This window comes from Littorina saxatilis, linkage group LG10 (assembly GCF_037325665.1).
Source record: "Littorina saxatilis isolate snail1 linkage group LG10, US_GU_Lsax_2.0, whole genome shotgun sequence".
NCBI classification, from domain to species: Eukaryota; Metazoa; Mollusca; class Gastropoda; order Littorinimorpha; family Littorinidae; genus Littorina; species Littorina saxatilis.
In genome coordinates, this window is record NC_090254.1 from 34,091,617 (window position 1) to 34,117,569 (window position 25,953).

General features: G+C 41.5%; 2 protein-coding genes across 2 annotated transcripts in view; one reads left to right on the forward strand and one right to left on the reverse strand.

Moving 5' to 3' along the window:
• Positions 1-8,279: 8,279 nt before the first annotated feature.
• Positions 8,280-25,953, forward strand: part of LOC138978665 (polyamine-transporting ATPase 13A3-like) — a 107,839-nt gene continuing 90,165 nt past the window's right edge. The window contains exon 1 of the mRNA XM_070351458.1: positions 8,280-8,898. The gene's annotated coding sequence lies outside the window, so the exon portion shown is untranslated. The remainder of the gene's footprint in view (positions 8,899-25,953) is intronic.
• Positions 12,722-14,619, reverse strand: LOC138977846 (uncharacterized). Its single transcript, XM_070350454.1, has 4 exons — positions 14,554-14,619; positions 14,021-14,215; positions 13,173-13,986; positions 12,722-12,786 (listed from the first exon to the last, which is right to left on the reverse strand). The coding sequence occupies exons 1-4, from the start codon at positions 14,617-14,619 to the stop codon at positions 12,722-12,724; spliced, it is 1,140 nt and encodes a 379-aa protein (XP_070206555.1).

Here is a 25,953-nt window from a genome sequence, read left to right on the forward strand (position 1 = left end):
GCTTGTTTTTATATTAGAGTGTTCGCTCTCCTAGATTGATTGCTTTACCGGGCTGCCGAGTTCAATCTACCCGTTTAACATTCAGTCTCAAAGACCCAATCAAAGTTGATAATTATTGCGTTGACTCATGGTCTATTAATTGCAACTAAGCTTTGCAACATGCACAACTTTTAGTCTTAAAGTTACTGAACTTGTCAAGACCAGGTGCATGGAGCCCCTAAGCCTTTCAGTCATGCCTCAGGCAGCTGTCAGTTTGAAAAAATACCAAGTTTCATTGACTTTCATGCAAGGAGTCAAAAACTGCAAAAAAAGTTAATGAATTAATGTTGGTCTGTGTCCGAGCAGAAAAGCGTGGCCCTCTCTCGACCAGGCTCCACATCAGGTCCCGCACATGAACTAATTATGTCAAAAGCCTACATGGGAGTCTGTTAGTCTCGGTGAGAGGGAGAATTCTGTCTTTTTTGGGTACTTTACGTCAAGACATTGTGTTTAATTACGTGAGAAAATTGTAAAAATATGTGTGACCATTTTGGCATACCAAACACAGCCTTCAGACCCAGAATGTGATCACGGGAAAGTTACATGCAACAGAGCTGACTGAACTCGCAAATAATATTTCAGCTATGTGTATTTTCAGATTGGGAGAAAAGTGACACAATGTTGACGTTTGACATCAACTACAACAAGTATTGTATGGCTTGATGCTTGACGTTTTAAAACATAGGTGCGTGAAATGAATTTTCTTACACTTTTGTTGTATGAAAAAAAAGAGTCGCGTAAAGCAAAATCAATATATTTAGTCAATCTGTGGGCCTCACAGAATGAAACTGAACTCACTGGATTTCTTTTTCACCAAGACTTGTAAATCATTGGCTGTCCGAAACCCTGCAGCTGAGACAGCGCAGACAAATTGTCTTGGTAGCAATGGTCCAACGTAGTTTGGATAAAATTGATTTTCATCATTTTGGAGCTTCTTTTCAATCCAAAAACAACATATGAACCGAATATATTTTTGGATTCATGAAATGATAAAAAATAGAATGCAATCAGTTTTAAATCTGTTAGCAACAATTTTGATTTTAATCGTTTTAATCACACATTTTATAAACAAATTAATCATTTAAATAAAAAGAAAACACACCAGTAATAAAAAACGCTCGCGCTGGACCCGAGTACTCTTCAGACTGGTTCGCTCCCCCAGTATGAAAGTTTTTGTCTTGTGCACGTTTAAGACCAAGTCATTGCTCTGTGTGAATTACAGGCATTCCCTTTGCTATATAAATACATTGCATGCGAGCCGAGGATGTGCTTTACAAACAAACACATATACACACTCATACACACACAAACTCATGCACACACACATTCACACACACACACACACACACTCTCTCTCCCTCTCTCCCTCACTCTCTCTCTTCCTTACACACACACACACACACACACACACACACGAGTACAGACTCATTCACGCGCGCACACACACACACAAACACACACACACACAAACAGTAACACTAACACATGTGCACAAAATCTTGAACACACACACACACCGCGCGAGAGAAAAAAGACTACAAGAGGTATGAAGCCGGCTGGCTTCCCTTCGCTCGTTCATAAAATTAGGTCGCGCAGCACGCGAACTCAGTGGCACACGCAGCGTATGTGTGCTCAGGCCCAGTGACGCTGTTCTATTAGCCGAACAGCAGTTCTATCCCACCGCGAATTGCGCCCACCACCAAGAGTCGTTTTTGTGGATGATTTCGCATTTACCGGGTAGGTCCCAGGTAACATTATGAAGTTTTAATATGATCAATCGGACCTATTATCAAGTTAGTGTATCAACTTTTGAACGAACTGCGCTCAGTAGTTTCCCAGCAATAAGCTGTTAAGTCCAGACAGACAGACAGACAGACAGACACACAATTAAAGTCTGTTGGACCCTAGTACTGCGTACTCGGGGACCAGGTTAGGTACTTTTTTTTATCAATATTTCGGCAGATAAACAGACTTCGTCAGGATGGTTTGATCTAATAAACAAATTCATCATTTAGTTTTTAACCTTCAGAGCTGAAATGCAATCCCATAGTCCAGACCGAGTCAAAGAATGTTTTACCAAAATGTAAATCAAAACAACAAAATGATAGAAAAAACAATGTTTGGTGGCTTTATGCCAGAAGCTTTTTATTGGTGCAAAGGGAGTATTGCCTTCTGTGTACAGATTTGTTTCTTTTTCTCTTCTTTTTATATTTAGTCAAGTTTTGACTAAATGTTTTAACGTAGAGGGGGGAATCGAGACGAGGGTGTGGTGCATGTGTGTGTGTGTGTGTGTGTGTGTGTAGAGCGATTCAGAGTAAACTACTGGACCGATCTTTATGAAATTTTTCATGAGAGTTCTTGGGTATGATATCTCTAGACGTTTTTTTCATTTTTTCGATAAATGTCTTTCATGACGTCATATCCGGCATTTTGTAAAAGTTGAGGCGGCACTGTCACACCCTCATTTTTCAATAAAATTGAAATTTTGGCCAAGCAATCTTCGACGAAGGCCGGACTTTGGTATTGCATTTCAGCTTGGAGGCTTAAAAATTAATTTATGACTTTGGTCATTAAAAATCTGAAAATTGTAAGTAAAATTATTTTTTTATAAAACTATCCAAAATTACGTTTATCTTATTCTTCATCATTTTCTGATTCCAAAAACATATAAATATGTTATATTCGGATGAAAAACAAGCTCTGAAAATTAAAAATATAAAAATTATGATTAAAATTAAATTTCCGAAATCGATTTAAAAACAATTTCATCTTATTCCTTGTCGGTTCCTGATTCCAAAAACATATAGATATATGTTTGGATTAAAAACACGTTCAAAAAGTTAAAAAGAATAGAGATATAGAAAAGCGTGCTATCCTCCTCAGCGCAACCGCTACCGCGCTTTTCTGGATTGTTAATTTCACTGCCTTTGCCACGAGCGGTGGACAGACGATGCTACGAGTGTACGGTCTTGCGGAAATAATGCAATGCGTTCAGTTTCCTTCTGTGAGTTCGACTGAGCTTGACTAAATGTTGTATTTTCGCCTTACACGACTTGTTTCTTCTTCTCCATATCAGTTGCTTTGTGTACTGAAAAGAATGGCCTTATAAAAATAAATCAGAGAAGAACTGCTGCAAGATCTAAAGTGTTTTCATAAACTATGAATCTGTTTAAATGAACTGAGATCAAAAGAGTTAACTGCATATGTGTGTGTGGGTGCATGTGTGTGTGTGCGTGTGTGTGTGTGTTTGTGTGTGTGTTTATGTGCGTGCCAGTGCGTGTGTGTGTGTGTGTGTGTGCCTGTACACCTATGTGCAGGGTTCGTACAGGTGCTTGAAATCCTTTGATTTGGAGATGTCAATTTCAAGTCATTGAAAGTCATTACAAAATTGCCAAGGTCATTTAAAGTCCTTAAAAACACAAACGTTGCTCACTATAACGACAGAGCAACCACCAGTTGTGGAGATTTGTAAGGTTTGAAGGAAAGTAGGTGCTTGATGTTTTCTTAAAAAGGTCTTAACCCCTTCACTGCCACAGTATAACAGCATTATCCGAACGGTCTATGGGAAAGAACTGTGTTTAGAACCCCTACAAGTACTTGGACAGTGGTTACCTCCCATTTAGTTTTCAGAAATGTCCTGAAATGTTGACACAAATCCCACGTATGAGATACGGTTATGGGCGTAGGACAAACCGAAAATGACCACGTATTACATACGGGGTGGGCAGTGAAGGGGTTAAAAGTCCTTGACAAATCCTTGCATTTTAGGACCCAAAATCTGTACGAACTCTGCATGTGTATATGTCGTGCCGATTTCATGTAATTGCCGATATTATCACATGGTCAGTATCAACAACACACACACACACAAACACACTGACACACTTAACTCACTATTGCCGATTTTGCGGAATGGGCAACTTGCGTAATCGGCTGCCGAATTCGCAAAATGGGCAAGTTTAAGAGGCCTTTACGCGTTTTTGGTAAAACGCTGCCGATTTCGCGTATTGGGCAGTGTTTTGCCGATTACGCGAAATGGGCAAAAATGTTGCCGATTTCGCGGAATCGGCAATTACGTGAATTCGGCACGACATATATATACGCGCGCATATGTATGTTTGTATGTATTAGTGACTTTTGGTCTATTCATAAAGCAAGTTCAGCACTCAATCAACCTATCTATTTGCAATGTAACAACTTGTAATTTCAAAAGTTTAAATCTCATGACTTCTGGTCAACTTTTCTTTTCTTCTCTTTTTGTTTTCTTTTTTTCTGCCTTTTTTCTTTTTTTCTTCTTTTTTTTGGTTCTCTTTCTTCAATGCTGTCCTGTTATGGTTTGTGTACAATGCAAACACATAATTCCCCTTCAAGTCCCGTGCGGCAGAATATCTCAAGGTGATGATAAGGGCTTAACATTTTTTTCGAATGTAGGTTACCCCACGATTTGTATCAAGCAGTCCTCTTCAGGGTGTTATGAGGTGTGCAGGAATGTGTTTTGTCCTCCCTTGCACCAGCACTGTTTTGTGTGTGTGAAAAACAAAACAAATTTAAACCATTGTGCAGAATTGACGAACATCAAATCTATACATATAAATAAAAGAGAGTGTCTGTCTGTGTGTGTGTGTGTGTGTGTGTGTGTGTGTGTGTGTGTGTGTGTGTGTGTGTGTGTGTCTGTCTGTGATCGCCAAAGCTCCGAGAAGGGAGGGGGCAGGAAGACGATGTCGTGCATGTGCACTCCTGTGACTGTGAAGATGTGCACCTGACCACCACCGCCGCTGCCGACGCCGCTGCGCTGCCAGCCCTCCAATCCTCTTCCGCCTTCCCCCCCCCCCCCCCCCCCCCCCGAAGAGAGAAACTTTTAGTTGTGGCTTGGCTCTTCTAAAAAAAAAGTAAACTTGCCCCCCCCCCCCTTTCAATCCCCAGATCCGACCCCCCCACCACCACCACCCCCATTCCCACCACCACCGCCGACTCCACAACTACCACTCCCACTAGCCCTACATCATCAACACCAACCCAACCACCATCCCCAGCACCCCCATCATCCCCCATCACCACCACACCAACCCCTTCCTTACCCCCTAAAAGAAAAAAGAATTATAGCAATCTCGATGTCATCACTGCATGTCTACTAAAACGGCTACATTTCGTCTACAACACATCAAAGCACAAGCCGCGTCTGCATCCCTCAGCAGGTTCAGTCATATTCCGGAGTATTCAGATCAAAGCACGAAGCCGCGGCGTATCAGCACGATTGCAAAACTGAAGAGAATTCTCATGCCCTCGTACAGATAAAACACTCGAAAGAATTACACGCACTTGTATATATATAACAGAATGTAAGTGTGTGTGTGTGTGTGTGTGTGTGTGTGTGTGCGTGTGTGTGGTCGCCATAGCTCAGAGATGGCAAGAGGCAGGAACAAGATACTGTGCATGCACACTCCCTTGGAGCCGCAGATGTGCACCTGGGTGTTTGTTTCTTAATTCATTGTTTCCTTCCTCAGATTATGAACCTCCCCTTCAATAACAGCCTATATAGTGCAAGACCAGTTCGGTGCCTAGCGTTCACATGGGGGTCGGCCCGCTATTGCGCGGGGGCGCTATTGCGCGGGGCCGCTATTGCGCGAATCTTTAGGGTTAGGGTTAGGATTAGGGTTAGGGTTGAGGTTAGGGTAAGATTCGCGCAATAGCGGCCCCGCGCAATAGCGGCCCAGCCCCTTCACATGTAGCAAGCACATCATGCCAGTGACATTAGAGACGCTCTATTGCTCCTATGACGGGAAGAAATTAAGAATGAACAATGACCAGACAGTTCCTGAAATGTCTAGAAGCGAAGGGAGGTAACTCTTACTTGGTTATACATAGTAGGGAGGCAACTCTGACTATGCAGGCATGTCTGATTGGGAGATCAGAAACACACCGCGGGTCCTCACTACTCACGTATCTGGAATGTTCCCAAGGAAGGGAGATAACTCATGTGAAGGTTATTTCTTTAACAATAAACGGTAAAATGATGTTGGTGGTAGTAACTGATTTAGCAATGAGCTAGAATTTTTAGGAAGGTTCTAGAATTAAAGGGAGGTAACTCTTTCTTTGTTATTCACGGAATGGAGGTAACTCGCGAAGCCGGGCTATATAAGAATGGATGTAAGTGTGTGTGTTTGTGTGTCCGTGTGGTCGCCATACCTCAGAGATGGCAAAAGGTAGGAACAATAAAGTGTGCATGCACACTGCCCTAAACCCACAGATATGCACCTGGGTTTTAGTTTCTCGAGACATTGTTTCCTTCCTCGGATAATGACCCTCCCCATTAATGAATACAGGCTATATAGTGCAAGAGAGGTAAGTCATGCTTTGTCACCCATGGAAGGGAGGTAACTATTATCAAACCAGTATACCGTGTCATTCTCAAGGGCTGCCCCCCCCCCCCCCACCCGCTATCACCCACACACACACACACACACACACACACTCCCAACACCCCCCCCCCCCCTTTCCAATCATCGCACATAATACAGTCTGTCTCTCGAATTTTCCAGACACTGTTTACGAAACGATCGCCTCAGGGAGAGATCACGTGAATTTACAGACGTCTCTCCCCTGTTCAATACAGTATGACGCCCTCACTCATGACGTATGCGTGGTTTGATCAGACCGCAACTAAAGTGGGTGTGAGAAGGGGTACACCAATCACGGAGAACACGTTGAACGAAATAGAAACTTGCCTTGCCTATAAATCCAAATGTATGAACTCACACTTTAATTTTTTTTTTAATCCACATTGGAATAAGATTCTAGAGGTTTGTGAGAGAGGAGAGGTCAGAAACACCCGGGCGAAGCCGGGCCTGACTGCTAGTTTGTAAGTAAAATGGGCTTGTGTTGTTCAATTTCGCTTCAATAAATGAATTTCAAAGTTGTCAAGATGCATTGTATTGTAATCGCTGTGAATTGAAAGTTTGAATTCTGTCCTAAGAAACAAAACAGTAACCTAAAATGGCCTCAACAACAAACCTAAACAGCCAAAGCAACGTACGTACATTGTACCTTTGATGAAATGACGCCCTTGGTTCAATGCTGTCCTGTCATGGTTTGTGTACAATGCAAACACATAAATAATTCCCCTTCAAGTCCCCTGCGGCAGAATATCTCAAGGTGATGATAAGGGCTTAAAGGCACAGTAAGCCTCCCGTAAACCATCACAGATACGGTCAGGCTTTTACACACAGTACAAACACCCTTTCATTTAAACACTCACCGATTGAGAAGATCCTAGGTGCCCTCCGTAAAGAGCGAACAATTTTCAAAGAATTTATTTTTGCGTGGTTTATCTTACCCCTGAGCCATCGTGAATCCGTGTGATCCAGTTTCCCTTTTTCACAATGTAGTCGTCAGTTAGTTATTTAAATGCGACTCGATGTGAGCTTATTTACAATAGCACGTTTTTATGCACGAAACAAACGGCTGTGGTTCACAAGAACTCTAGCGATGGCTTTTGACTGTTGAGAGGAACGGCGATATGCATGATAAACCGTCGTCTGCAACGACCCTTGCGTGACCCTGCTTCCGGGCTTTTCTTTTTTCAAACTTTCACAACTTCGAATTGTACTGATCTTGTCTTGATGAAAAAAGAATTCTTTTATGATTAAAGAATGTTTGTGTAACAAGCTGTCAATTTATTATTTAGATTTTAAAAGTTAGGTCCAAGCGATGAAACAAGAGTAGATTAGAAACCTTCTACTGTCGCTGTGATGGTGTGACAGGTAGAGGAAGCAAAAGGAAATGTGGGGAGGGGGGGGGGCAAGAAAATAGAGAGGGGGTAAGAGAAGCAGCAAGAGTGCCTTAGAAACCTCGTGATGTCGCCGTGATGGTAGAGGAAGTACGAGGAAGTGGGGGGGGGGGGGGGGGGGAGACAAAAGGGTGAGGGGTGGGAGTAAGAGAAGCAGCAAGAGTGTATTAGAAACCTTGTGCTGTCGCTGCGATGGTGTGACAGGTAGAGGAAGCACGAGGAAGGTGGGGGGGAGGCGGGGGCAAGAAAAAGGGGGAGGGAGTAAGAGAAGTAGCAAGAGTGCATTAGAAACCTTCTGGCTGGTAAGAAAGGTAGAGGTAGGAGAAGGAGGAGGGAGGAGGAAGGGGGAAGGTGGGAGGTCGCAAGATGGGATTGAGAGGGAGGGGAGGGGGGAGGTCCAAAACCATTTTGATAATCATCGATTCACGGCTATCGCCAGTTTACATCGATAGAATGAGACCCGAAGAGAAGTAACTCATGTTTGACCTGAGTTCAGGATGGGTCCAAATTAAAAGTGTTCGAGACAATCTGCAAAATTAATTCTTTAAAAATTGCTCGCTCTTTACGTAGGGCACCTAGGATGTTCCCCGTTTGGTGAGCGTTCAAATGGAAGGGTGTTTGTACTGTGTGTAAAAGCCTGACAGTATCTGTGATGGTTTACGGGAGGCTTACTGTCCGGGCGTGATTTCCGGTATCATAACAGCCGTCCAGCACCAAAACGAGGCGCCATTGTTGTAGCAGCCCAAGTCCACGAAAATAAATTCTTTGAAAATTTCTCACGCTCGACAGAAAGCAGCCAGGATGTTCCCGTTCGGTGAGCGTTCAAATGGAAGTATGCTTGTACTGTATGTAGACGCTCGGGGAGCTCTGTGATGGTTTACGGGAGGCTTACTGTGCCTTTAACATTTTTTTCGAATGTAGGTTACCCCACGATTTGTATCACGCAGTCCTCTTCAGGGTGTTATGAGGTGTGCAGGAATGTGTTTTGTCCTCCCTTGTACCAGCACTGTTTTGTGTGTGTGAAAAACAAAACAAATTTCAACCATTGTGCAGAATTGACGAACATCAAATTTGTAAGTAAAATGGGCTTGTGTTGCTCAATTTCGCTTCAATAAATGAATTTCAAAGTTGTCAAGATGCATTGTATTGTAATCGCTGTGAATTGAAAGTTTGAATTCTGTCCTAAGAAACAAAACAGTAACCTAAAATGGCCTCAACAACAAACCTAAACAGCCAAAGCAACGTACGTACATTGTACCTTTGATGAAATGACGCCCTTGGGACCAGCTGTAAGTGTTCTTACACTGCAGGTGGCCTGTCATGACAGGTTTTTTTTGGGATCAAAATAACAGACAAAGAGACAACAGAAGGTGTCCGTTCATGTGAGGTGTCCTCTCATTGGAGGGACCTTACTAAATACACTGCAGGTATATGAGGTCTAACGAATGACGTATCACAACGTGCGCGGTCGTCCTTGGCGGTCAAGAAAGCCGCGGGCGCCGCCGCGATCATTGCGCAGACGACACTTCTAGACCGCCAATATGTTTTGTGCGCATCACGTGCTCCACATAAATCGGCCGGAAACGAAGCAATTGGGAAACCTGCCGGATACTCACATTTTTTTGCCATAGCTCTGCAAAGTTATCATGTACAGTAGATAAACATTAGTTAATTTTGTTGAAAGGTGGTCCAGAAAGTCAAGTGAATGGCCTTAACTGGCAAAAACAGCTTGAATGAAATGACACGGGAATTATTGCTTTTAAATTTAGGTGCGATATTTGTCGAAATAAGTTTTTTAGCCAAGTTTATTTGGCGTGTAGGCATGTTAATAATAATAATAATAATAATAAATGAGCATTTATATAGCGCAACATCATAACTTTACAATTATGCTCTTTGCGCTTGACACATTTAAAATTAAAACACAGTTATACAAGCATTTACATCTACATTCATAGTCAACAACGCTTAATTAAAAGCATACACCATCAAACATACATTACAAAAGATTCTTCCACAAACTAAGTAATAAAAACATGAATAAAATAGGTAGTAAAATACAAGGAAATACCAGCTGAATACCCTTAATCAAACAGAACATGTTATCAACAATGCTGAAAACAGTCCTAGATGTTTATATACATTATCACTAAAACAACAAATACACTACATGTAGCCTACTGATGGACTGAGAAAACAAAATCAGGGGTTGTATTTCTTGAAGAGGTGCGTTTTAAGTGCTCGTTTGAATGCTTGGGGTGACTGAGAGTGGCGGATGTGAAAGGGGAGAGAATTCCATTGTGTGGGTGCGCAGAAAGTAAAAGTGCGTTGTCCGTATGTTTTTGGTTTTGGTGTGTGGAATGGTAAGGATGCGACAGTCAGAAGAGGCACGGAGTTGTCTTGCTGGAGAATAGACGGTGAGAAGTTCAGAGAAGTAAGCAGGAGACGAGCCAGAAAAGAAGTTAAAGCAGAGGGTGGACAGTTTGTAGTCAATGCGGGCTTGACTAGGTAACCAGTGCAGTGTGTGAAGAAGTGGTGTTGCGTGATCTCGTTTTCGTGCTTTGAGAATGAGGCGTGCTGCCGAGTTTTGGACTTTTTGTAGTTTATGCAGGAGGTACAGAGGACAGCCAGAGAGAAGAGAGTTGCAGTAGTCAAGTTTAGAAGAACAAAGGCACAGACAAGAGTGTTAGTTGTTTGAGAGGAGAGTGTGTGGCGAATGGTGCTGATCTTACGAAGCTCAAAATAAGCTGCTCTACAGACTAAAGATATATGTTTGTTAAGGGTCATGTCAGATGAAAGGGGGAATCCAAGGTTTCTAGCTGATGGTGAGAAAAGAATGTCGGTGTTGCCTATTTGAACAGAAACAGGTTGGGGAGAGGGAAATGTCGTGTTCTTCTTTTTGCACAGTAAGACTTCAGTCTTATCATCATTCAGCTTGAGTTTGTTATCGACCATCCAAGATTTAACATCAGTGATGCATGTCTGAATGGTCTGGATGGCGGAATGTGTCTCTGCATGGGGACTGGGTTTATACAGCTGGGTGTCATCAGCAAAAGACTGATTTAAAACAGAATGGTTTTGAATCAGTGTTATCATAGTGTTCATGCAATAATTCCGACATGGGCGTGATACGGATAAGATAGCAATCGACTGTACTCCAGTAAAACCTTGAAATAGCAGTGTCGTCTTGAATAATGTACAGACCACCACAGGTCCTTGTAACAGAAACTGGACACAGATAGCAACACCGACATCCTCAAACAGCACGTTTCTCATCCTTTCAGGATTTTAGTCTTCAGATGGTGATGATATCATTAAAAGTATAATAATGTTTTACATACAAGTGTGTCCATTGACATTCTGCGTCTGTCTTTGATGGCAGTTGAATAATAACAATAACAGTAACAATAAAAAAATCTTTATTGTCTATTAAAATGAAAAATTGTCTTCGACACGTCCAGCCTGCCTGTCAAAGATAATAAAATACACATCGAAATAAAGGTTACAAGGACTTTCAAAAGAAGCACATAAATACATAGGTTATTGTATTAATAGGCGCACCTATTGCTACTAACCCAAACTCAGTGTGGCGTCAACACATTTTATAATGTATAACATTACAGTACCGTACTAAATGAACACATCAATTTTAAATGTATCACAATCTGAATATTGCAAAATGTTTTTGCTGAAATATCACACGGACCTGTTACAATAAAAGAAAAACAATCACATTAAGATATCATAGAATCAGGTAATGTAACCAGTTTGCACTAAATCGCTAAACTGATGAGAACACATGCGCGCATACATGCTAGATTACATGCTGCAAGCACGCACGTAATCTCTCTCTCTCTCTCTCTCTCTCTCTCTCTCTCTCTCTCTCTCTCTCTCTCTCTCTCTCTCTCTCTCTCTCTCAGGCTCTCTCTCTCTCTGTCCCTGTCAGTCTCTCCTCTCCCCCACCCCCTCCCTCTCTATCCCCCTCCCAAGCTTACTGCTGTGTGTCTGAGGCAGGTAGAGAGAATTGGACAACAAAGGTGAAGAAAGTATTGGTTGAGAATGGATTTGGCTTCGTATGGTTAAGTCAAGGAGTCGGAATGGAGAGGCTTTTTTTTTAGACAATTTAAGGACAGGCTTATTTGTTGTTATAAACAGAATTGGCAATTTGAAATATAAGAAAATGTAAAGTATAAGTGGTTTTATTCCTTCAAGTGTGCATTTCAACCAGAGAAATAATTGTGCATTACAGAGAGATGGAGAAGGGATAATTTTGAAGATTCAGACTGAGGACATGTGGTTTATATAGCAATAAACAGTGGTTTGTAATTGATGAACAAGTACAAAATTGTTTATGTCCATTGTGTACAGAGGAACCAGAAGATGAAGTCCACTTCCTCTTCAAGTGTAAATGTTATGCGAGTTTGAGACAAAAGTTTGCAATTTTAGAATGTGCGTCCTCTCAGCCCGCCATGAACACGGTGTTTCGACTGCTGGCATCGAGTGATTTGAGAGTGATGAGATCACTTGCATGTTTTATTGCCATAGCTTTGGATATAAGGAAGAACAAAATGGAAGAAAGAGAATGTACACTGTAGAGTATTAAGTAAACAACAGATGGGTGGTCTGTTCCCATAACATTCTTAAGAGAGAGAGAGAGAGAGAGAGAGAGAGAGAGAGAGAGAGAGAGAGAGAGAGAGAGAGAGAGAGAGAGAGAGAGAGAGAGAGAGAGAGAGAGAGAGAGAACGAACGAACGAACGAACCGAGGTGTTTGACTGATTGGCCAAAGCTTTGACCGGGTGTCCGCGAGATTTCGGGTCGAATGAATGTGCGGTTTGTGTGTTGTCCCCCGGCCTGGGTTCGTTTTGTTGACCTGAAAATCTAAAATTCCAGGCCAGACTAATTGTGCCGCGAAGGCTTGGATGCTTGTGGTCGCGGTAGAGCGCCTGTCGCGGTGAACCATTCTGTGTGTGAAAGGTCTGAGAGTTGTTAATGAACAACACCCCAGTCCTCTCACACACTGAACGGAGAGAATGGTTTGAATGTAAAATTTTGCTGTCAAACGCGCGGGTGCCCTTGCACGAGGGGAGAATACTGGACGCTCGGAGTGATGCCCGAGGAAAGGCCCGACGAAACAACCCGACACGTGTAAACCACGTGTCTTCAGACACAGAGCCTCTCTGGACTGAATTCACTCCCACATAAATGATTGCAAGATTTACTTTGGGGTTTGGTTTTTGAACCTGCAGCCAATTGATTAAGTCCTGACAGGTCATCCCAGGGACACAGATTTTGTGCATCGTTTCCCCGGGGGGCGTCATCTTCCTAATGTCCATTTGTTTAAGGACACTGTCCCCGATCAGGAGCATGGACACCTTGCTGTCCACCGATTGTTTATTCAGGTGGTCGGCGGGGGTCTTAGCAGTGTCACTACTGTCTTTGCGCTTGGCTGACTGGGGGGACGTGGCGGCATTCTTCTGATGTTTTGGAGTGGGTGACAAGTCGGTCGCCTTGTGCCGAGCCGACATGTCATGTTGGGTAGGGGGGGGGGTGCACTTGGAAGAGGAGGGGTGAGAGCCGGGAGAGGTGTATTCAGACCCAGGCGCTGGATCCGAAGGGGACTTCACACAGTTGATAACTTCCACTGGATTGGCAGAGGGGGGCGGGGACTTGACAGAAGGGGAATGTGGGTCTGGGGCCATAATTCCAGGTTGCGAGGGCCGGGGGTTAGGGGAGGGTTTTTTGTTCGAAACAAGTGGGCTCTGGCATTTCTGCAAGAGGGGGCCAGGAGGGGAAATTTGACCTTCGAGCGCTAGAATTCTGCAGTGTAGGGCCCTGTTCTCAGCCTGTAGGGCAGCGAAGCTGGCCCCAACAGAGGACATGATGTCGGACAGGACCGCATCAAACTGTGCGGTCGTAATCCAAGCCGCCGTTGTGTTGACCGTCTTGGAGGTTGTGTCGGACACATCTCCCGTCGTTGTGTTGACTGTCTCGGAAGTTGTGTCGGACACATCTCCCGTCGTTCTGTTGACTGTCTCGGAAGTTGTGTCGGACACATCTCCCGTCGTTGTGTTGGCCGTCTCGGCGGTTGTGTCGGACACATCTCCCGTCGTTGTGTTGACTGTCTCGGAGGTTGTGTCGGACACATCTCCCGTGGTTGTTGACTGTCTCGGCGTTTGTGTCGGTCACATCTCTCGCCGTTGTGTTGACCGTCTCGGAGGTTGTGTCGGACACATCTCCCGTCGTTGTGTTGACCGTCTCGGAGGTTGTGTCGGACACATCTCCCGCTGTAGTGTTGACCGTCTCGGAGGTTGTGTCGGACACATCTCCCGCCGTAGTGTTGACCGTCTCGGAGGTTGTGTCGGACACATCTCCCGTCGTTGTGTTGACCGTCTCGGAGGTTGTGTCGGACACTTCAATTTAGCTGCCTCGTCTGCAAGACATTTTCAGTAAAATACACGTAAGTACAGTATGTTGGATAAACTCGTTGCTTTTTCAAATAGTGAACAGCTCGCTTTCGCTCGCAGTTCAATATTTTAAAAAACAACTCGTGTAAATCTGGTACGACACAGCAAGCCATGTAGTATTCTCTATGTCATACACCAAGGATACCGTAATATTCGTGTTTGAACGCTCAGCTATTCAAATCTAAAACGCAATGTTTGAGTAATATTGGACTGTACTTTCTTCATGCACTCTTTTTTTTCTTCTCTTTTTTCCGACAGTAATACTTTTTCTACGTTGAGAGCAGAGAATTTTGCAGAAAACTTCTTCAAAATGTCATCTTCGCTGATCATCTTTATGCATTCATTACCCTCAACAAACAAAAACATACAAAAGGAATAATATTATCACAAGAAATTAAAGTGCAAAATTGTTGTTGGTAGCGTATCACCATAATCCCAATTACACATCTTTTGATAAGATAGTGTATTTGGCATTACGAAGTTTCACGTATGGAATACGTGTTCTTTGATAAGTTTTATGGATTATAGTTGCCAACGTTTTTAGTTTTGTTGTTTTGATAGTTGCCAACTGCTTTTCTTTCTTTTTCTGAGTTTCCGGAGTTAACGGGAACATCCTAGGCGCCCTACGTAAAGAGAGAGAGCAATTTTCAAAGAATTAATTTTGCGGATTGTGTCAGAGACAATCGGACCGTGGTGCGTTTTGGCGCTAGACCTAACTTTTAAAATCTAAATAATAAATTGACAGCTTGTTACACAAACATTCTTAAATCATAAAAGAATTCTTTTTTCATCAAGACAAGATCAGTACAATTCGAAGTTTTGAAAGTTTGAAAAAAGAATAGCCCGGAAGCAGGGTCACGCAAGGTCGTGGTTCTCGTAGCAGACGACGGTTTATACCTATCGCCAGTTCCTCTGAACAGTCAAACGCCATCGCTAGAGTTCTTGTGAACAACAGCCGTTTGTTTCGTGCATAGTCAGAGGTACTTAATAACGTGCTATTGCAGATAAGCTCACAGCGAGTCGCATTCAAATTACTAACTGACGACTACATTGTGAAAAGGGGAAACTTGATCACACGGGTTCACGATGGCTCAGGGGTAAGATAAACCACGCCAAAAATAAATTCTTTGAAAATTGCCCGCTCTTTACGGAGGGCACCTAGGATGTTCCTGTTTGGTGAGCGTTCAAATGGAAGGGTGTTTGTACTGTGTGTAAAAGCCTGACAGTATCTGTGATGGTTTACGGGAGGCTTACTGTGCCTTTCATTTAGTTGAATAACTGAAAGATTGCTGAGAGGCTCTATCTCCCGTGGCCGGGACTGACTGGTGAAGAGACAGGCACATCGTTTTGTGCATGCAGGCGAAACTGAGGTAATGTTGATTGTAACATTTCACACGATGTTTTACTAACAGAATGTCGTTTTAGTTCAGGATATACATTTAAAAGGCAAAAGATTTTTTCGGAGCTAAAGAGAAACTAGAGTATATCAGTTTGTACATTTAGCGAAAAATCAGTCATATTCCACCGTTTCAGTTTAAGCTTTGATAATGAATTTCGAACAAAGACTGTCTGGATCCATTTACAGGGGGGTTAAAAAAAAAGCGCCCTATTTTCTTTTCAAGTTGATCTCATTTTTCACTGTAAAGAGAGATTTAGAAAATGACTTCACCAAACAATAGCAGAATGATGGGAAATTGTGTTTTGCAAAGTTGGTAGAAACTGGTCTGTCCTTAGTAGTTGATAAAATGATAATATGCTTTATCCAGGCTCCTCTTCGTAGAAGAACTGCTGCCACACGAACGTTGAAATTGTCCATGACTCGTCCTATCATGTCAGTTGTCAGCTCGTATGCGCCTGATTTCTCTTCTGATGTCGTCCTACAGAGCTGCCAGGGTCTGGGGATTGTTGCCGTATATCCTGTCCTTGGGGTACCCACACAGAAAGTAGTCGGGTGGGCTGAGATTAGGGGAGTAGGGAGGCCAAGGAAGTCAGTGCGTCGTGAAAGGAGTCTATCACCAGAGGTCTATCACCAGGGAAGAGGAGGCTGGATAGAGCATTACCCAATATTGACGGACTGTGTGATGATATCTAACTTCTGCTATGGTCTGTTGAGACAGTGATATCAAAATCGAGACCGGAGGTCGAGATTTTGATATCACTGTCGAAACAGACCAATAGCAGAAGATATAATCACACAGTCAGTCAATCTATATATATATATATGACTAGTGTCTGTCTGTCTGTCTGTCTGTTCGCGATGCACGGCCAAAGTTCTCGGTGGATCTTTTTCAAATTAATTTGGACACCGTATTCAGCTACACCCCGGACACAACCTCATCGATGAGATATTTCAACACGTGCTCTCAGCGCGCAGCGCTGAACCGATTTTGGTTCCACCTGAGCTACCCGGGCCCCCATACCGACACACCAAAGCCGCTAGACCACATCACAACGCCAAAGTTCTCGGTGGATCTTTTTCAAATTTGGACACCGTATTCAGCTACACCCCGGACACAATATCATCGATGAGATATTTCAACACGTGCTCTCAGCGCGCAGCGCTGAACCGATTTTGGTTTTTCTGTTCATTTCACCATTCCCAGTAACTCTTCCTTATCTTCTCCAGTGTTTTGCGTTTATCTCCCTTCCTTCGTGTGGCTTCAATCCATATTCTCGTTTCTACGTTACTAATTTTAGAATGTCACTGCGCTGTCCAGAACGCTTCCCTTGCACCCGTAAGTTGTTCTTACTGTCAAAGTGAAAAGGTCGAATCAATTTATAGCCACGCGAAAAATACACTGTCACCTATCTCTATATATTTATAGATATAGATATACATATATATATATACGGCTTCTGTGTGTGTGTGTGTGTGTGTGTGGGCAACACCTGTGGATTATAGAGTTCTGTTTGTGATGGGGTCTAGCGGCTTTTGGCTGTCTGTATGTTCTGGCATTTGAGAAGCCACAACAGATAATATAGGGCTAAGAAATAAGCTCTAAAATTCTCAATCCCGTTTGACAGGACTTCGCCTTCAAAGGTGATTGTGGTGAACCGCCACGCTGTCTGTCTCTGTCTCGCGATTCACCCCGGCGAAGCCGGGTATTCCTCTAGTATGTAGAGGTTACACGCCGAGTCTCAGTGATTATCAAAAATAATGGTCGAAGTTAGCGGATCATGAAAAATGCGAGCTTTAGCGAGCTTTTTCATGACCGCGAACTGAGACCATTATTTTTGATAATCACTGAGACGAGGTGTGTAACCTCTTTATTCCTCCTTTCTTCAGTTATTCAAAGAAAAGAGGAAGTTTTTTGCGAAAGTTTGATCGAATCCTATTCACTCAACCAGTCAATCTGCGCAGGCGATCGATTAATGCGCGGTTGTATAGTTCCGTGCAAATCATTCCATTCTGTTAACACTTCTTGTCAGTTTTCCTATTTTGGACTAAAATCAAGTACACAGGTATGCTGTTATTCTGCTGTGGCGGCAAAGGCAGATATTGTGTGTTCTGTATATGTTTTGGTATCGGTTAGGATAATGTTCTTTCGTCAAATGGGACTAGCAGACGAACTTTTGCACCCGTGTTCCAACGTTAAAAACTGTATGAAGTTAAGTTTTCTGGGGAAAATAGTGTATGAAACCGCTTTATGTTGTTTAAATTGATGAGATGTGTGCATTTGGTTGCGTGTGATCTGTTTATTAAATGAAATATTGTTGAAAACTGACCGTCGGATTGCAGTCTGTTGTCGAAGAAACTGAGTGAAAAGAAGGGGAACTACTCTTATCTCTAGACAAAGTATGAGTTACTTGCCTTGGGAAATTGCTTGTGATGAACGTCTGATCTAGATTCAGAAAACAACCGAACTCATGGATTTTATATGGAGATTCATGTGTTCAGGCCTGTAGTTGTTAATTTAAATGCGGTATGTTTGTATTGTTTGCTCCAGAGATGTATACTTCGTACATTAGAGCGTTCGGAACTTTTCAGTCGCAAAAAGTAGTACCGAAACAGAACAGCTTCTCAACCCATTGCACTATCGAGGATTCAGGCAGTTGCTGGGTCGTTATTTGTTTGGTTGCTGGGTCATTATCGAAAAATAACTACCCCTACAAGTTTACAGAGGTAAAGAAGCAGAGGGGGGAATAAATATATATATACGACTAGTGTCTGTCTGTCTGTCTGTCTGTTCGCGATGCACGGCCAAAGTTCTCGGTGGATCTTTTTCAAATTTGGACACCGTATTCAGCTACACCCCGGACATTACCTCATCGATGAGATATTCCAACACGTGCTCTCAGCGCGCAGCGCTGTGCGCGCTGAACCAATTTTTCTTTTGTTTTTTTTGTCGGGATCCACTACCAGTAACTCTTCCTTATCTTCTCCAGTGTTTTCAGCCGCGATTATCTCCCTTCCTCCGTGTGGCGTCAATCCATATTCCCGTTACTACGTTACTATTTTTAGAAGGTCACTGCACGTTACTATTTTTACAAGGTCTCCAGTGTTTTGCGCGTTTATCTCCTTTCCTTCGTGCGCCGGCGAAGCCGGCGTACACCCGGCTCCCAGGCGCAGCCTGGTATTCGGCTCTACTTCTTCCCGGCGAAGCGGGTAATCATCTAGTGTTAGATATATTGCTAATTAGTCTCTGGACATTTTGTATTTGCTGTAAAGAAATTACAAAAGTATTTGTCTCAGTTTTGGCTGTTCCATATCCCTCCTTCTAATTATTATTTCTTTTTGTTCACGTTTTTCTGTACTTTTCAGTATTTTAAAATGTCTTTTCTTTCAAAAAGTCTTTTGTCACTTGCTCAACTACATTCTGGGATAATGACATTTTCATATATATATTTTTTTTGTTTTTAAATTTAGGTGTTTTTGTTTTTGAAGTGGGGAAGCAATAAAGAGGTCGTCGATATCAAAACTGATATCGACGGAAATGTCGTCGATATCACTTTTGCACTGAGCTCAATTTTGCCCAATTGACTAATGGAAATCCACGTAACATATGAAATAGCAATATACGTGGATAATGTGTGGCTGTAAGTTTATTATCACGTTATTTTGTTAGATTGTATATGTATTTGATGTTTGAATAGTATGGTTTTATTCATAGTTAATATGTAAAGCGCGGAGAGCATATTTTACTGTGGTTCGCGCTATATAAGCTGTCATCATTATTATTATTATTACATTATTATAGTCAACTTCTAAGGACAAACCAATTTCTACCAAATTTGCAAGACATAATCTCCCATCATTCAGCTGTTGTTTGGTGAAAGGTTTTTCTGAATCTCTCTTCGCAGTCAAAAATGAGATCAAAAAGAAAATAGGGCGCTTGTTTTGGACCACCCTATATATTCCGACGTCTATTATCTCCCTTACTCACGTCAGTATTGTTAGTAACCGATATCTCTATTGTGTTCCACAAGGAAAAAAACGTATGAAAGGACGCCGTTATGCTGTGGCTGCTACAGTGAAACCCCCTGTTTAAGACCTCTGAAAACCTGAGAAAGGCGAAAATACAACATTTAGTCAAGTAGCTGTCGAACACACAGAATGAAACTGAACGCAATGCCATTTTTCAGCAAGACCGTATACTCGTAGCATCGTCAGTCCACCGCTCATGGCAAAGGCAGTGAAATTCGACAATTTAATTTTGATAATAATTTTTATATATTTAATTTTCAGAGCTTGTTTTTAATCCAAATATAACATATTTATATGTTTTTGGAATCAGAAAATAATGGAGAATAAGATGAACGTAAATTTGGATCGTTTTATAAATTTTTTGTTTTTTTTTACAATTTTCAGATTTTTAATGACCAAAGTCATTAATTAATTTTTAAGCCACCAAGCTGAAATGCAATACCGAAGTCCGGGCTTCGTCGAAAATTACTTGACCAAAATTGCAACCAATTTGGTTGAAAAATGAGGGCGTGACAGTGCCGCCTCAACTTTCACGAAAAGCCGGATATGACGTCATCAAAGACATTTATCAAAAAAATGAAAAAAACGTTCGGGGATTTCATACCCAGGAACTCTCATGTCAAATTTCATAAAGATCGGTCCAGTAGTTTAGTCTGAATCGCTCTACACACACACACAGACACACGCACATACACCACGACCCTCGTCTCGATTCCCCCCTCTACGTTAAAATATTTTAGTCAAAACTTGACTAAATATAACAAGTCGCGTAAGGCGAAAATACAACATTTAGTCAAGTAGCTGTCGAACTCACAGAATCAGTGAAACTGAACTCAACGCAACGCAACGCAACGCAGCAAGACGTATACTCGTAGCATCGTCACTCCACCGCCCGTGGCAAAGGCAGTGCCACTGCCAGTGGAATTGACAAGAAGAGCGGGGTATTCGTTGCGCTGAGAAGGATAGCACGCTTTTCTGTACCTCTCTTCGTTTTAACTTTCTGAGCGTGTTTTTAATCCAAACATATCATATCTATATGTTTTTGGAATCAGGAACCGACAAGGAATAAGATGAAAGTGTTTTTAAATTGATTTCGAAAAAAAAAAATTGATAATGATTTTTATATATTTAATTTTCAGAGCTTGTTGTTAATCCAAATATAACATATTTATATGTTTTTGGAATCAGCAAATGATGGAGAATAAGATGAACGTAAATTTGGATCGTTTTATAAAAAATTTTTTTTTTTTAAATTTTCAGATTTTTAATGACCAAAGTCATTAATTAATTTTTAAGCCACCAAGCTGAAATGCAATACCGAAGTCCGGGCTTCGTCGAAGATTACTTGACCAAAATTTCAACCAATTTGGTTGAAAAATGAGGGCGTGACAGTGCCGCCTCAACTTTCACGAAAAGCCGGATATGACGTCATCAAAGACATTTATCAAAAACTGAAATGAAAAAAACGTGTGATGATATCATACCCAGGAACTCTCATGTCAAATTTCATAAAGATCGGCCCAGTAGTTTAGTCTGAATCGCTCTACACACACAGACAGACAGACAGACAGACAGACAGACAGACAGACAGACAGACAGACACACACACATACACCACGACCCTCGTCTCGATTCCCCCCTCTATGTTAAATCATTTAGTCAAAACTTGACTAAATGTAAAAAGAGGAATTCTTAAAATGGAGGTAAATTTACAGAGATTATAAACAGATATTCTGAGAAAACAAGGTCTTAAAAGGGAGGGAATTTTAAATTGGGATGGGGGGGTGGGGGTGGGTCTTAAACGGGGGGTTCCACTGTTTGCTGCCCCTAAACAATGGATCTCACCCCCGAGTGACATTAGCTGCATTACCATTGAAAACCTATCTCTACCTGTCTCTTCAGCCTGTACTTAAATTCCTCAATAGCTTTCCAGAGTTGCCTGCAAATGTGTGTGTGTGTGTGTGTGTGTGCATGAGGGTGTGTGTGTATGTGTGTGTGTGTGTGTGTGTGTTTGTGTGTGTGTGAGGGTGTGCAAATGAATAAGAACGTCTTGTTATATGTAATAGTTGAGGTATATAATATATTTTTTCACACGCACACCGACACACACACACACACACACACACATACACACACACCCTAGAAAGTTCCGGTTCTAAAATGGCGAAAGCCAGACGCATCCCCTGTGAAGTGATGATTCAAAAGTGAAAAAATGAGTCGTTCGAGAGGATCAAGGAAAAAGAAGAGATCAGAAAAGCGATTTTATGCTGTAAGCAGTGGAAGGACTGTTGGAATATTTGATACATGGAACGAGGCGTCGAAATCAGTGACGGCATTCCCAAAGGCAACTCATCGTTGTTACCAGTCGTTGGCCGCAGCAAAATGCGCGATGCGGCAGGCTGGAATTGAGAATCCAGTTATATTCAAAGGTTCTTCAAATGAGCATCAGAACTTTGAAGGAGAGGATGAAACTAGAGTAGGTGAGGAGGATGAATTTCAAGATGAAACAACAGAAAACCGAAGCGAAACCACGGTTGAAGGACATGACGACACGATTCCCTTGACAACCCAAGAACAAAGATTCCAGAATTGTCAAGAGGATGATCAAACACTCGTGAAAACACTGATCAACGGTGAAAAAAATGAGGAAATATCTAAACAAAGAAAACTTACATGTTCTTCATGCAAAAGCAAGATTCCATGGATGCACACCAAGTTACCAGTGTATCAGCTGTGCTTATTCGTAAGAACGCAGAGAAAGTTCACCTGCGAGGATTGTGCACAAGCGATGTTGGACGAAAAGATTGTGGAGGACGTCAGTGAAATCCTCACCGAAGAAGAAGAATCTCTTGATAACAATCATGCGATTAAAAACAACAATGTCATCCTGCTACATGAGTTGCAGCTCTTGAAACTGGAACAGTCTGAGGGCAAGAGAATGATACAGAACATGGAGAACGCGATTCTCAACTTGGCCGAACAAATCCATCTGACAAATAGAAGTCACAAAGAAGAGATCAAGGAACTGACTGACATGTTGTCGACACACCCCAAGACGAGACAACAAGATGTGACAACTCAAACGACGTATTCAGATATCCTTACGTACAGCACATCCGTAAAAGAACAACTACATGAGAAAAAACAGAAGGTTCCAAAGACCACGTGCCAACCTCAAAAGAATGGAAGCATGAACCATGACATCAGCATCGAAATGACACCAGAAAAGTCGTGCACAAAACCAATGACGTCATCAGGAATAGAGGTGAATAAAAGGGTTGATCAAGTCAGAGATATAACATCGAAATCCGAATCGCCATACGAGAAGATGGAAAACAAAGACCATGAAGCCGAAAAGGCAATGACGTCAACAACATCGAACAATCTGACGTCATCAAGAAATCCTCGTGTAAAAAAGAAAAACAAAAGCCCGATCAGCGTGTTGAAAAGACATCGCCGTGAAGATTCTTTTGACTTTGTTGATTCAACAGCGAGTGAGTCCAATTCAGATGAAGATCAGGAAGACGTTGTGTTTGAAAACCTGTCGCGACAAGAGCACAGAGAGGAAGAAAACTCTCTACCAACAGTCTACCTCATTCATGACAGTGTATTGAAACATGTCGATCCAGGCCGAATGCAAAAAACGTACGGTCTGAAGATAGTAAAAAAACATGTAGTGAACATCAAGGATTGCCAAGAAACAGTGGAGAACATTCACAAAACTCCAGATGCAATTATGTTTCATGTCGGGGTGAATGACATCAAGAAAGAAAAAGGTCAGAGAGCGGCAAAAATGATGACCAAATGTGTGGAGGCAGCCAAACAGCGATTCAAAGAAGCCAAAGTTGTCGTGAGTAAGATCATTCCAACTAACGTAATGGATCTGAACACTCAACGAGAGGTATTCAATGCTGTGTGCGCAGCAGACATGGCGGAGACAGGAATTTCCTTTGTCTCACATGAAAACGTATATTCGCTGTCGAACAGAGACGGAATACATCCAACGATGAAAGGCGCGGCAGTCCTGGCAAGAAACATTGGCCAACACCTTGACCATATTTTGTGGGAAAGGCAGGGAAACCATCACTCAGAACACCAAGCTGCCAGACCAATCCAACAACATACGGGTCATTATCATCGCCAATTTCATCACCAGTCTCGCCCACCACCATTTGAACGACGACACCAGCAAACGGGAAGACAGAGAACATGGGAAAGCAATGGAAGATGGAGTGGACATCATCATAGTCCACCAAAGAGAGATTCAGCCTTCATGCATCCTCACATGATGAGACCATGGAACTGGAGTCCACAACCACGACCACGCGATAGATATTTCTTTTAATAATATCGTGATAGATATTTTGTTCGTTAATAACGTATTCGATTCTTTCAAAAATGTTAGTGTTACGACGAAGGTAACTTTTCATACAAACCATACATGTTTGATAGTAGTACATTCAGTATTAATGTTTTGTCGTGGAACCTAAAAGGGTATAAAGAAACAATAGACGGACAAACAACCAACAAATTGCAGGATGATAACGTTATAAAATCTTTATGTGGATATGACATTATTATGCTGGAGGAGATGCACCTGGACGAGGACCATGCCGAAGAAGTATTTCTATCAGGATTTGTAAAACGTCACTTTTATAGAAAGAAAAGAACAAATGCAACCAGTGCTTCTGGGGGTATTAGTTTATTCATAAGAGAAAACATATCTTCAAACTTCCAAATCCTACAAAAAAGCAACAGTGACATTATTTGGCTGAAAGTTCAAAAGGATAACAAAGAACACGACATTTATTTAGGGTGTGTATATATTCCGCCCGAATCGTCATCCTTTGGAAAAGATTTTACTGAGGAATTGTGGGACAAGTTAGAGAATGACTTAGATGAATTAATACCCAAAGGTAACGTGATCTTATGCGGAGACTTCAATGCAAGAACGGGTGAACTGATCGATTATCTAAAGTTAGATAGCGAAAGTCTTAGGTATTCTTTGCCATCAACTTATTGCTTTGACTATCTACATGAAAGACATTCTTCAGATAAGGTCATACAAAAACAAGGTAGAAGGTTGATAGATTTGTGCCATAATAATAACATGTATATACTTAATGGAAGGTCCTTGGGAGACTTAAGTGGGCGATACACATGTTATACACCCCAGGGTTGTAGTGTAGTAGACTATTTTCTTTGTTCTCAGGAACTAATCAAGGATGTAATACATATGAAAGTAAAAGATTTAACTGTATATTCAGATCATTGTCCTTTAGAACTAAGAATTCGAATTCCGTTCAAAAACAAAAATGCCAATGTTAAACCTAACATCAATTGTAAACATAATAAATGTTCAATTAATAACCAAGGAAAAGCAGAAGATATAATATATCAGTGGGACAGCAATTCACAAGTTAAATTCAAACAGGAGTTAGACACACGAGACATGAAACATTTACTTCAGAACATAAACGACGAAATTGAAACAATGCATACATGTGAAGAGAAATATTACTCAGACGAGTGTGTTAACAATTTAACAGACAAAATAACAGCAATGCTAAACACGGCTGCAAAAAAATGCTTGAACAAGAAAATCAAGAACCGCAATTTTACGAAAAAGAATAGAAAACATAAAAAATGGTTCGATAGTGACTGTTTTTTACAAAGGAGAGAATTAAAATCATTATTAAATGCTCTAAATAGATACCCTTATGATGTAAATTTATGTCAGAAATACTACTCAAAAAGAAAAAAATACAAAGCAATATTAAAGAAAAAGAAAAGGATTTTTAAAGATAATTTAGTAAAGAAATTGAATGACGAATTTAATAACGATCCAAGTGCTATGTGGAAAACTCTAAAAGATTTAAAGACGATGGGTGAAGTCAATACAACTAAAAAATGTGCAATCAATCCAATGAAATGGATTGATCATTTAGAGAAATTGATAGGAACAGAAACTAAAGTTTCTGATGAAAGAAAATACATAGTAAATGAGGAATTAAAGAAGATGCATACACATTGTTATACACCTATTTTAGATGACCCCATAACAGAGAAAGAATTAAAAAAAGAATGTAAAACGTTGAAAAATAAGAAGTCATCCGGAAAAGATAGAATAACCAATGAAATTATAAAAGCAGATCATATGACTAAAATATTAGTTAATCTATTCAACATTATTCTTACAAGTGGTAACTATCCTACAGAATGGAAGACTGGAATAAGTG